General features: G+C 35.6%; 1 protein-coding gene across 1 annotated transcript in view; it reads left to right on the top strand.

Annotated features, from left to right (window-relative positions):
* The window catches only part of LOC104410922 (chromosome unknown open reading frame, human CXorf22), a gene marked incomplete at its 3' end in the record, with an annotated part of 59,443 nt that extends 46,433 nt beyond the window's left edge, over nt 1–13,010 (top strand). Inside the window, exons 23-25 of the mRNA XM_010021222.1 lie at nt 1,664–1,856; nt 3,313–3,519; nt 12,910–13,010. Of these exons, the coding sequence (XP_010019524.1) occupies nt 1,664–1,856; nt 3,313–3,519; nt 12,910–13,010 (501 nt within the window). The remainder of the gene's footprint in view (nt 1–1,663; nt 1,857–3,312; nt 3,520–12,909) is intronic.
* Nucleotides 13,011–13,343: the final 333 nt, after the last annotated feature.

Genomic DNA, 13,343 nt, shown 5'->3' with positions numbered 1-13,343 from the left:
CACTTATTGGTTATGGCCTTTCACTTTTCTTTACCATATGCCATATATATGTATGAAGATAGGACACCATAAGTATGTTTAGCCAGAGCACAATTGTAGGACAGTAGACTCGTCTAGCTTGTACATGGAAGTAAATCTTTTCTTAGAAGCATGTCAGTCTTCATACCACTCCATGACTTTTTCTGATGCTCTCTCACCTTTTTGTCATTAAAGGGCTGAATGCCAGAAAAAGGTGTGTTCTTGCTGTATCAAAGCTGATATCCTGGTTTCAGCTGCAACTAGGACAGCCTAGAAGCAGAAGCTTCTTAGCTTTCTCAGCAGTATTGTCTCTTAAATTTGATTTCCATGTAACAGGAAATTAACCAGATGTTGCAAACACTGCAAGTTCCCATTTAATCTGTTTTTCATTTTGCCAGTTTTCTGTTTTCTGGTCTGAAATGAAAGCCATGTTCTGATGAGCTAACAGACGTCTGTGAAGCTCCTTTTTTATCATCTCCATGAAGAAATTAGCTCTTATGAGGAGGGACCAAGACAAAGATTTTGAAGACACTAGATTTTCTTCTTTGTATATGTAAATAATGGCAGCTCTTTCTCAGGCTGTGAAAATAATTATCTGAGCAATCTCAGAAGAGCTCATAATGTAGTCTACTTTGTTTGCAGTGACACATGTATGTGCTCATATGGACATATAAAATACAAAGTTGTTTTGTTATGTCTTTCCTCCTTAAATATTCAGCGAGGCTGTCTTCATACTTACTAATCTGATGACAGAGAGGAACCAAACAGAAAGGTGTTTTTCTCAAAAATGAAAATATTAAATTTTTTGGTTGTCCTACAACATATCATGCAGACTTATTTATAAATACAAGAAGTGTTCATTAATTTGACCTTAAAATTGTGTATTTTGCTTTTCAGCAGGTTGGAATTAATGAAAAGTTAGCAAATGATGCTGAATGATTTGAAACACCGTTTTGGTAGTGTAACAATGGCGGAAGAAATCACCTTGCTCCCTGTATCAGTGAGAGAAAATGTGCTTTTCCATCCTAGAGAAAAATGCCTTACATCAGTTATCAAAATGGCACAAGGGGCAGAACACAAGGACATGGGAGATGCACTCAGTGGAGGGTAGAACCTGTCCTGCTGGCTTGTGTGAGGCTGACTTGGCAACAGTACAGGTTTTAGGGTCATCTGTTAAAATGTAGTGATTGCCATCCTAAAAGGCACCAAATTTTTCTTGCCTTGGAAGTCAGATGCTTCTTATATTTATTCCTTTATAAAATTATCATTCTCTGTATTCATTAGTGTAACTTACATGACTACAATTCTTAAAATTCATTACATTGATGTTATATAAAAAGAATATTAATACAATAAATGAAGAACTCAGACTTTGAAAAATTTCTGACAAATTTAAACAAAGTATGGATTTCTGGTGTGCTACAGGCAAGTGTTATAAGCTTTCTTAATAAATAATTCTTCTGATACAACTGGATCAGAATACAGTATTCACTGTATGTTAAGTTACATTTCAAGGAAGAAAGCAATACCAATGACTTTTAAACCAACCAACCAACCAACCTCTGTCTCCTCCCAAGCCTCACCAAACTCTTTTAATTGCATATGTTTATGGTTCTATATATATATTTATTTTATTTTTTGACAGCTTGTCCTGGGACATATGTATCCGAAATGTCGGTGTGTCTAGATGATAATCCATCACATTACAAAATAACACTGTCTGGCACTGTGAAGTCACCAAATATATTCTTTGATCCCCCCTTTTTAATGCTGATGCCAGTCCCTCTGGATGTAAAAACCGAAACAGCCATCAGTATCATTCCACAAGATTATCTAAGGTAAAAAACTCAAAATAAATTTATTACAGAAATCTTGAATAATTCTTGGGGTTTGTTCTCTTCTAAAAGTTAATTAATTTGTTTGTGAAGGTTAGGGTTGATTTTCTGCTTAGCAGAGGAGTCTGCATATTTAAGAGAAAATTCATGTAACTAATATTGCTGTACATTCAACAAGCCCATGTTCTGTCCTCAAAATATTCTTGCTTCATGAAGTGACCATCTTCTGAGAGATTTACTCTGGTCAGATGCTTTTAAAATTACTTTGAATAGCACAAAACTGGAAAACAGAGTCCTACCAGGATTTTTTGTTAACTTTAGCCAATACTAAGGTCATAGTCTCATTATATTTTCACATTGTGACCAGATAAAATCTTTCTGTAGTTTTAGTTTCTCTACTCCACACGTTATAAAGCACTGCTTTGAAATCTAGATGTTGTTTGGACAATTGGTGGGGTTGTGGGTTATTTTTGTTATTTTTTTTGTTTTTTTAATTCCTTTTTTGTATTGTTTTGCTTTTCTCTTCTTAAGCAAGATTTTACTACCAAAGCACAAACGTTTTGGTCCTGTCACTTAATAAGTAATCCATGTATTTTAAATTTTTCTGTGGATCACCCTCTTTACCCTCTTACTTGAATTGAAAAGAGCCTTTTTGTAATCTTCATATTATATAGCATAACTCAGCACCACACCTGTTCCAATATGATAGAATCCTTAGTATTTCAATCATTTGAAGCACTCTTGTGTGCATGTGCATTGAATAAGATACAACTTTTCTATTTGCAATTAGTAAAGAGCGGTAACATTAGTTTGTTATGCTTTTGTAGCTATCATTTCAATACCTGAAGACTTGCAACAAATGTCTTTAAGTTGCTGTACATTAACAAAATTAAATTTGCTTTCAAATTATTATTGTTTTATTTTGTTTGATTTGTAATAATTTATCAAGTGATTTCTCTATTGTCAGTAAATCAGTAGTTGGAACTGAAAGGACTTCATATGGGTCTGGACTGACTGCTCTTCTCATTTCAGAACTGGAACTTCAAATTACGTAACTGGGGGAAAGCATCTTAAGTATCTTCATGAATTTCCCCTTAATATTTCTATTTCAAAACTTGCCTTAACTGTTGTGCAATAATGCAGCTTAATAAATATCAATGAAAGTTTTAATTTTAGGATATCTAAAGTAAGGAAGTAATATTTATGCTCTTAGTAGAAATTGCTGTTCTTTTAGATGTTGGACTATTGTGGGTCGGTATGAAACATTCAGACGTGTGGAAAACAAACTAAATGCTAAAAGAATATTAATCTTTTAGTTTAACTTGATTGATAGTTCAAAACTCAAGTTATTATTCTGTATGCAACTGTGAAAAAGTTTCATATGTGTGAATCTGTGAATTTAATTTTATTACTGTCAAACTGTGAGCACAAACACAATTACTGTTTACTTTTAACACAGGCAATCACGAATTCAAGTTGAACTTCCAGAGGTTGAACTCGAAGATGGTGAAAGGATTTGCCCTTTTTCTGTACAGTTCTCAGGACAAGATACTGTTCTTTCTTCAGATGGCGCAAATAGGAAACTAATTTGTCATATCAGCTTCATATCATCTAGGCCAGTGTCATTTTCAGGGAATATCTGCTTCATTGATGAAGAAGAAAACAGGTAATGTATTCAATTGAAATTAATTTTGGGCATGGTCTAAACTGACAAAGTTAGGTATAAAACACAGGACTCATAATGGTTGGGTAAAAGCATGCAAGAATCATTCTGAAAAAACCAAACAAAACACAGAACTGTGGGTTTGGTTGTTTTTTTTTTTTGGCTGAGTTACAATTCAAAACCACAACGTTCAGCTTTGGTCTCTAAGGTAAGATTCATTTAAGTGGCAATCTTAAGTTCTTGTGTATCATTTATATCTACTGCTAATTCTGATGTGTACTTCAGTCTTCTCAGATTGCTTTGGAGAGACATAGTCCTCATTGAGCAAATCCCAGTGTTTTCTATTACAAAATATTTTGCTTTTTGAAAAATACCCTATTGAATTCTTCCAGTCCATTCCATGCTGGATTTCGAGGTTGTCTGATTTTGGATTGAGCCAAACTGTGAAATTTTATTTCATTGAGCCTTTCTCTCATGTTTCATCTTTTAAAACAATGGAATGTTTGTGACTGGTATAGAGTTCCCTGGCATCTGGAAGAGCTGGTGGTTTTCATCACCTGTTTACAAATCTTTACAAAGTTGCAGGGGAGTGATCTTGCAAAGGATTACTCCATTATAAGTCCTCTCCAAAGCTTTAGTTGTTCCTCTGGTACCAAAGAATTCAAGAGGAGACATCTCTTAGTAACTTAGCAAGTACTTTATTTTAAAGACTTACCTGTACAGTGTGGAACTGCCCCAAAGCAGACATCTATCTATCTATCTATCTATTTGTGTATTTATTTATTTATTTATTGAGGATGTTTGTGATTTATTCATGCGATCTATTATTTATACACGTGGTTTATTCATTTGTGAGCCTCTGAGCTTCAGAGTAAAAGGAAGAAGACTTCTCAAGGGAGAGTTACACTTGAAGTCAGAATTTCATCTTGCTAGGAAACAGCAAAGAACATGTCGCAGTCTTATTTTAAAGGGACATCCCTCCTTCCTTCTCTCAGTATATGCCATTCTTCAGTCTTTTGCTCTCAATGTTATCTTTTTTCCCCTGCACTCTACTGCTACCTTTTTTGGGGGGGGGAGTGTGTGTGTATGTATGTCCCATTTTTTTGATGTTTTTGTTTATTTTTTTAAATGTCATTTTTAACTCATCTTTTATTGTTATATCTGAACACTTTTCTTTCTGTGGATTTATGTTCTCTATTTTTCAGCTTTCTAGAGCAGGACAGCGTGTTATGAGTTTGTAACTTCAGATGAAGCATTTCCTGTTCTCTAGTTCTTCCTGCAGCATCTGTAATAGTGTTACACTTAGTGTGTATTCCAAGACAGGAATTGGGAACTACTAAGTGATTACTGTTGTAACGCTTCTGCCTTTTTTCCCCATTTTTTTTTTTTTTTTTTTAAATTTGCAAGGGGCAGGGCATTACCTTTGACCAGATTTTTTCAGTTGGTTCATGAATAAAAAGGAGGCCAACTCCTGATCTCAGTGAAGGCATTCTTTGGGGTATAAGATAAAAAGGAATCATTTCAACAGCCAGGTAACCAAAACTGCATGGATGGATATTGCTCATCTTTTTTTAATGTGTAATGCATAAAAGTACACCTTCAGCTTCAGACCACACTTTCCTGTATGAGAAGTATACAATATACTGTCTTGTCCTATATAATTCTGATATATGAGACACAGAACTGGATAGCAAAGTGTGAAAAACTGTTGCTGTCTTCTCCCACCCTCTGTGGTGGGCTCTTCAGTGTTTTCTGCACTTCCTTAGAGCAACTTTGGGACATCAGTATCAGAAGTGGGCACTATGAAAGAGAAGGGATAAGGGACAGATGTGCTTTATATTGCTAGTTATTTATTTATATATTTTACATATTTCCTCAGATGTAATCCTGCACACTAAGTCAGAAAGCATTTGAAGTTTTCAAAAGTACTGAAATTATGTGGGAATATAAGCATCTGAAAAATACTTAGGAATTTACATGGTCTGATTCGTGTTAGACCTAATTTCCTTAAGGACAGAACACCTAGAGTTTGACAGCAATTTATACTCAGTGCTCATACCAAAATTCATCTCTTTAAAACACTGTTTAGTGATGAAGACATATGCAAACATGAAATTCTTGCATCTTATTTTGATTTTATTGTAGTAGCCTGGTTTTTAAGTAACTTAATTTTGAAAAGCAATGCAGAAGGTCGTTCTGCCTCTAGTAAATGGAGATCAAATCTGTTATTGAATGTTCTGTGCAAAAATAACCATTTTCAGCATTTATCCCTTTGTTCATCTCTTCCCTTGGGGGGATCAATGGGGGTATACATGATGAGGAATGATAAGTATCGTTGTGATTAAAAGTAACACCTGCAGTTACTATTTTGGTGTGTGAAGCAGCTATTTTGAGGGTTAAATATCTTCATCCTACGTCTTAGAATGGGCTTCTTCCTGAGTGTTAAACTAAGTTTTATATTATTTTGATGCAAGGGTTGTGGACCTTTTCAGTTATTGCTGCTTGCCTTGGATTAGTATTTAATATTTTAGTGTATAGATTGTCAGCCAGGAATCTGTTTCATATTCATTTTATTTAATTCCAAGATTTACATCATTGTGTGGGATGTGATTCATAAATTTGTGCTAAGTCTTGCAGTAATTATGAGAAAAGGATAACTTAAACTTATGACGGGGTCTTAAATACAGCTTCTGAGCAGGCACGATATTTAGTTTTAATAACTGTTTTGATATGATGCACTAGCAGCTTCTCAAACCTTGTTATAGAGAAATAATCCTTTCTGCTGTGTAATAAACTTTTTTTCCTATATTTGCCATTAAAAGGAAATAAAGGATACCATCTTCAATTTAAAGGCAAACTCAATGTTTTTTTGAAAAGTCATCAAAGTAATCTTAAACCTCAAGATTGTGACATCTGTGTTCACAAAGGTGAAAAAATTCATGGTCTGAAATGTCACATCACTTTAAAATTGCTGCTGTATTTTGAAACATAGTAGGTAGGTATTTGTTGCAGGATAGAACTAGCAACATTGGTTTGACAACGTATATGTGATTTCTTGTCAGGGAGTTGCATATGTGTGTGGGCTGTAGAAGCAGATGATTTATAACCTGCACATAACTGGGTGCAACAGCACACCATCCAAAACAAAGGGTTTCCGTATATGCTATTAGTCAATGTAGTGATACTGTTTATATAGTCTTTTGGAATAATTTTTTTTGAAGTCATAACCAGAAAGAATCCTTTTCTTCAACTGGGAAAATCTAAGTGCCCAATTTTTCAAATCCTGATCATTTTGTTGCTGTTCCAAAGAAAGTATTTGGTAATTTATCCAGACTTGGGTTTCATTACTACTGTTAATATTATTATGTGCTTTGATATTCCATTCTGTAGTAATCTGTAGCTGCAATTTCTTCTTCTCTGCATATCCTCATTCTTCCCAGCCCCTTCCCCCATGGGAGACCTCTGCAATGCATTCAAACTTCAAACCTGATTCAACTAATTATCTGAGCATTTGAGCAGTTTGTTTCAAACTGTGTAACTAATGAATTCAAACTGCTTTGTTAATTTGAGTCTTTTAGGAAGAGAAATCTTTTAGGAAGGCAAGATTTTGGGGCCTTCTAGTTCTTTCATTATAAAATAATGAAACTGTGACCTCTTAAAAGACCTATAAAAGCTAACTGATCTTGGATAGGTTCCTGGTTTGTTTAATAGGCTGTGAAATCTCATAGTATCAGTTGCTGAGGATGCATTAATTTGTCAGCTATTCTCTCTTTATATTTCCATTTTCAAAATAATAATATGTATTTTTAAATGATTTGAACTAAAATTTTGAATTTCAACTCATATTCTTTGTTCTGGAATGGAATTAAGATAAGCAAGTTAAAAAGTTATTTTCATATGTAGGTAAAATATCATGTCCTGTATTTAACTACTTAGAAGAGGAACCTTAACTTCTAAGCAAAACTAATTGTAGGCATATTTAAAAGCATGAGTACTGATGAGACAAATGATATGTTCTGGTCTTTTTTTACTTAGGCCATGCAATGTTTTGCTTTTTGTGTTTAAAACTTCAGTAGGATTGATTAACATAGTGCATATTAAGTCCATCTAGATAATAATGTCTTTTTTTTCTTTAAATCAAAGTGAACACTGGTAGAGGATAGTTATTGTTGAATTTGACTACTTTATAGAAAACAGTTGAAAGAAGATAGGCAATCATGTTTTATAGCAAAACCATGCTATTTGTAGCTGTAAAAGAAAACTGAAGAGATACATGGTTGTCATTTGTGCCGGTAATTGACTGTGTACACAAATTCCATTAAATAGTTCCTAAGAAAGTGCATTAATATTTGTTTAGTGACTGCTTTTAGTGATTTAATGAGAATTTGCAGTTAATTTTTAATGTTATTTTTAATCTCTATTCTTCCTTTTTGCTTCTTTGACTCCAAAACAGAATAAATGACATATCCCTGTATGGGGCTATAGTAATAGAGAAGTAAAAGATAACATAAAATCCAAGAATGTATTGAGCAAGTACTTAATAAATGGGAAGAAATATTCAGCTATGACACTTATGTCCTTAAACCTGAAAAAATAAACAAAAAAAGCCTCTGCAAAAGTGGCACGTCTATATATTTGTTCTTTAATTGTTACTATATATTTTAATTTGCTGATTAGATAAATAAATTTAGCAGGAAAGAAAGGTTTCTGCCATCCTGATTGAAATTACATTTAATTTAATCTTTCTAAAAAATAAGTAGTAAACAACAGGTACATGTTTTGTTATACAACCAGAGGAAATGGTGCTTTGGGCACCAAAGTATCAAAACCCCCCACATGTGGTGGGTAGCTGAATTGCTGTGGTCGGTGACAGAAGTGTGCTGTGGTCCTTGCCTCCTGTGTTCTACAGTTCTCCATTTTCTTTCCCTCTCCCACTGGGATCCTGAAGAAACTCGTGAAATTTCTGGTGTTATTTGTGTTGTTTCATGGCTGGAACGTCAGGAGGAGAGGACATAATGCCTCTGAGACACAATCACTAGAAGGTACCCAGTTATGAAGTGAGATCTCTGTGTCTCATAGAGGAAAAGACTTTTTCCCCATTTGCTGTTGGGAAATGTGCCTAAACCATGCAGCTTTTTAATAGCACTGCTTTTAAATGTCAAATGCATGTATTCTGCTGTGTCGTGGTTTAAGCCCAGCCGGCAACTTGGAACCACGCAGCCGCTCGCTCACTCCCCCCCTTTTCCTTCCTCCCCCCGCTCCCGGAGGGATGGGGAGGAGAATTGGAGGAATGTAACTCCCACGAGTTGAGATAACAGCTCTCCAGTAACTAAGGTATAATACAAACCACTACTGCTACCAATAATAATGATAAGAGGAATAACAAGGGAAAAGGACACAACCGCTCACCACCCGCCGACCGATACCCAGCCCGACCCGAGCAGCGATCTGGGCCTTCCGGGTAACTCCCCCCAGTTTATATACTGGGCATGACGTGCTGTGGTATGGAATACCCCTTTGGCCAGTTTGGGTCAGGTGTCTTGTCTCTGCTTCCTCCTGGCTTCCCCTCCTCCCTGGCAAAGCATGAGACTGAGAAAGTCCTTGGTCAGAGTAAACATTACTTAGCAACAACTAAAAACATCGGTGTTATCAGCATTGTTCCCAGACTGAAAGTCAAAAACACAGCACTGCACCAGCTACTAAGAATGAGAAAAAATGACTGCTGTAGCTGAACCCAGGACATGCTGGCATATCTTAGAGAATAAGAGCTGTCAATTTCATTTAATATCATTTAAATTTGGAGAGAGCGGGGAGATAGAAAACATTTGAGTTCTTGATATTTGCATGCTTGTTTGCTGCATTCATCTGACCTAATAATGTATTGGCATTTTACTTCAGACCGGGAGTGCTTTTGAACATCAGGATGGTTCAAACTCATTAATCATTCGTGTTCTTTTCTGTGCTTGTGCCTTTCTACTGTTTTTATGGTCCCTGCCAACTGAAGTGTCTGTTATTCCTGAATAAAAAAAACTGACATCATTGCTGCTACTAGAAAAAAGATGGCTATTTTCCCATCTATGTCTCATATATCATATGAAACAGTGTGCCTGTCACTGCTCATTATTATATTATTTTGATTTCTGTGGAAGCCTGAGTTTCTGCCACAAAGGATAAGGGCTCCTCAGTGCTTGTGAACCTGTGTGGAGAGCAGGTCTTTAGTTAGTTATTTATTTTTAAATTACACCTTCTTTTTCCTTGTGACTAGGTTATTCCTTCTTCTTAAAGACCTGTAAAATGCCTCACACTCGCATCATTTCCCTTTAGCACTAATCAATTCCGCAAGCAGTATGTTTTGTTTCCTAAACTAGCAGTGCAAGCTTCCCTTAAATATTTTTGTAATTTACCCAAGCAATGCTGTTAAAGAAATTTGTCAGTTATAGCCTAATGGTTTTGGATTCTTTCTCTTTAGAAACTGTTAATGATATACTGCCTCTGTTAATACTGTTGAAGAAACGTTATTTAACTGTGCCTGTATTTCTAGAGCATTTGGGGTACACTGATGGAAGACGCATCACTTGCTATTTAGAAAACGTCTGAAATGCTATAGAGAAAAATAAAAAGGATAAATATGTTTTGATTCAGGTTCTTCTGTCTTTCCACAAACATTAAAGCAAAAAAAAAAAAAAAAGAAAACCCCCCAAAAAACCAACCCGCAAAAACCCCCAAAACAACAAAACCAAAATAATCCGAGTTAGTTTGTTAATTTAAAAGTAAACAAATTGCTTTTATATAGAATGTTGGATGGTAATTTTTTTTCATCATAGTTGGAGCCTAGTTTTTGATGATCAGCAGGTTTCAAATGTTGGTAAATAGTATATTTAATGGCCATTTTCCAGTTTTGTGTTCTTTGGAAATATGCATTAGAGAATAAACACTGGAATAGCAGTGGCAATAATGGTCCATGTAGATCACAAATATTTTACTTGCTTTATTAAGCATTATAAAACTGAATACACTGAATAATTTAACATATTTAGTAACTTCACATTTGCTAGCAATATAGGTACCTTTCATTCTAATAGAGTAGCACAGACTTTGATATTATTTAGTTAAGCTCTGCTGCAAATACGGAATGAATACATTGCACAAAACTCTAGATTTGTAACCTCATTTCATGAATGGTTATATATAAATATATGTATGGTTATAAATAAAGGTCAGTGCCACAAGATGATCCTAAGCACATGCAGAATACATGTCTTTGTAATCTATTTGCCATATTTGTATGGAAACATGCATGCTTTTCTCTCTGGTGCCATATATCTCAGTGCCTGAAATGTGTATGATAACTATTTAGCTCCTAGCACCTTTGTTTTTTTGTGCTATGATTCCTTATAAATGGAGTGTCATCTTTTCAAGCTCGTGAGTTTTTTCAGCTACTGACTCCTTCTTCTTGAAGTTTCCTTTCAAATTCCACTTTAAGGACAATACCATATTAAAATACTTAATGGTGATGAGTCAGCAGGTTGCCAATAAACAGGTCAAATTTATTATCATACAATAGCTGAGGTTAAAAAGAGCCTCCAGATATCCTCTTGTCCCCTCTTAAATATCCTCCTCAAATCATAATCAACACTGTTGTCCAACTGTTTTTTTTTGGTATCTCCAAAGATGGAGATTTCACAACCCTCTCTAGGCAGACTCTTCTATAGCGTTCAGCCATTCTCATAGTATTTTCATTTTCTTTTTTTTTTTTTTTTTATAATGACCAGATAGAATTTCCTGTATTTTCAATTTGTACCCATTGCCTTTTGTGCTCTCACTGAGAATAGCTGAGTTTGGCTCCATATTGTTTATTCCCTCACATCAGATATTCATACATGTAGATAAGATCCACCTGAGCCTTCTCCAGGCTGAACACTCACAATTCTGTCTCCCCTTACGGCAGGTTCTTCTGTCCCTTCATCTTTGTGGCTCTTTGCTGGCCAAAGTTGGCTCTTCTTAATTCCAGGGTTGCGATAATGGCTTTTTGCCTTATTTCTTCCTTTCAGAATCCTGAATCATAGTCACTGCAGCCATGGTAAGCCATGGTCACAGGAGCTAAATCCTTGCTGTCAATATCAGCTGCAGAATCAGTTGTTGACTTACAGGATCTATCTGCTCATCCTCAAGCTCTTTTTCCTCAACAGCATGACTGAAGACCACCTATGCCCTATTCCCTTATTTTGCCCCCAAAGCCATGCAGTCATGTCTGATATGTTCCAAGTCAGCTGTTCCCCACCAACTTCACTGGTGCTTATGTGGAAAAGCGGCAGGGCCAAGGGTCAGGAAAACGGCATCAGTCTCTCAACAGCATCCTGCATCAAAGCCCCAGGCAAGCAGCAAACCTCCCTAGATGAAAGGTCAGACTGGTAAATGAGGTTCTTTGTTGTCTGTAGCACTTACTCATGACTATCACTTGCAGTTTCCTAATGTTGCTTCACAGCTCATGCTCTGCCAGCACAGGTGCTTCACTATCCAATCTTTTATCATCTTATAAACACTCTGAAGCTTCTAAATGTTTCGATTAAGAATATATGCATTTGCTATTGGCTGGGCATATTAATTTCTCTTACTGTAATACCACAGCAGCCAAGGAGATCTGCCCTTGTTGGATTGTTAGCTGCATGGAACAGGGAGGAGCTTGTCTTGCAGCAGCATTTTGAGGTCTGAGACATTTATTTGTACACAGATGTTCTGTAGCAATGGCTGTTCTTTATATTCTAGATTATTTGCCTAGAGTAGTATCACCCATTGCATTTGGGTAACTAGTTAAGATGTACTGCAGTTCTCAAGCAGACTTTTCTGCTTTGTTATTGTGCAAATCAGAGCATGAATGAAGATTTGACAGATTTGGCCCACATCTCAAATCAGCATTTAGGATGGAGATTGCTGAGATGCTTACCACAAACTAAGAAATCAGAAAGTTGACTGAGTCCAATAATACAGACATTCGGTTACTGTCATATAACTTGAGAGCTATGTCTTCCATTAACATTCATACAGCTTTCTTCCACCCCTTCCCCAATTATGTAGTCTGAAGTTAACCTAGTGTATGCCTGCAGAGTAGTAGAATTGTTGTTTATCACAGTAATGTCATGAGTTGGAAGTTGGCAAACTTCCGTGTTATAGTTATTGATCCTGTTTGTCTTCAAATGGCTTGATGAAGGTAGAAAAAAAAAAATTATGCTCTGACACCTGGTTTAAGCATGTACAAATGTACATTTTATACATATAGATTAATCTTTCATAGCCATCTGTCCTGCTGATGCCCTGTTGCTGAGATTTTTGCTGAATAAAAGCAGAAAGCAGGATGAATGGAAACTATCACTTTTTGTATTTTGTTTTGAACAGGTTCAAAATTCAAGTTGCTGCAACAGCAGAGAATTGCCTTCTTACTTTATATCCATATTTCGCAATTAACCGCCCTGATGAGCAAATTATCTTGAGAAGCGGTAAGCAGTTAACACTCTACTTAAACTTACATCATGTCCAGTACTATTAGCAATGTTTTTAGTGTGATAATAGGGATGTTATCATTAACATAGTATTTTTCATCATTAATTACAAGGGGATAATGCAATTAAATTTTTAAAGCGGTTTAATAGCTTCTGTTTCTTGTTGAAAATGAGGAAAACATATATACAAATAATTAGGTAATGTTTATTGAAAAATATTGGGCAAACCTAAATCCTACGGAATGTTTTGTGAAGATCTTAAAGTATGAGTAGATAAAACAGCCCAAACAATAGAGTTTTTAAGCAAGTCACTGCCACTGAATTCCTTGA

This window comes from Nestor notabilis, unplaced genomic scaffold (genome assembly GCF_000696875.1).
Source record: "Nestor notabilis isolate BGI_N333 unplaced genomic scaffold, ASM69687v1 scaffold24588, whole genome shotgun sequence".
NCBI lineage: Eukaryota > Metazoa > Chordata > Aves > Psittaciformes > Psittacidae > Nestor > Nestor notabilis.
The sequence above is the reverse complement of the archived record's forward strand: the minus strand, read 5'-3'. Positions and strand labels throughout refer to the sequence as shown.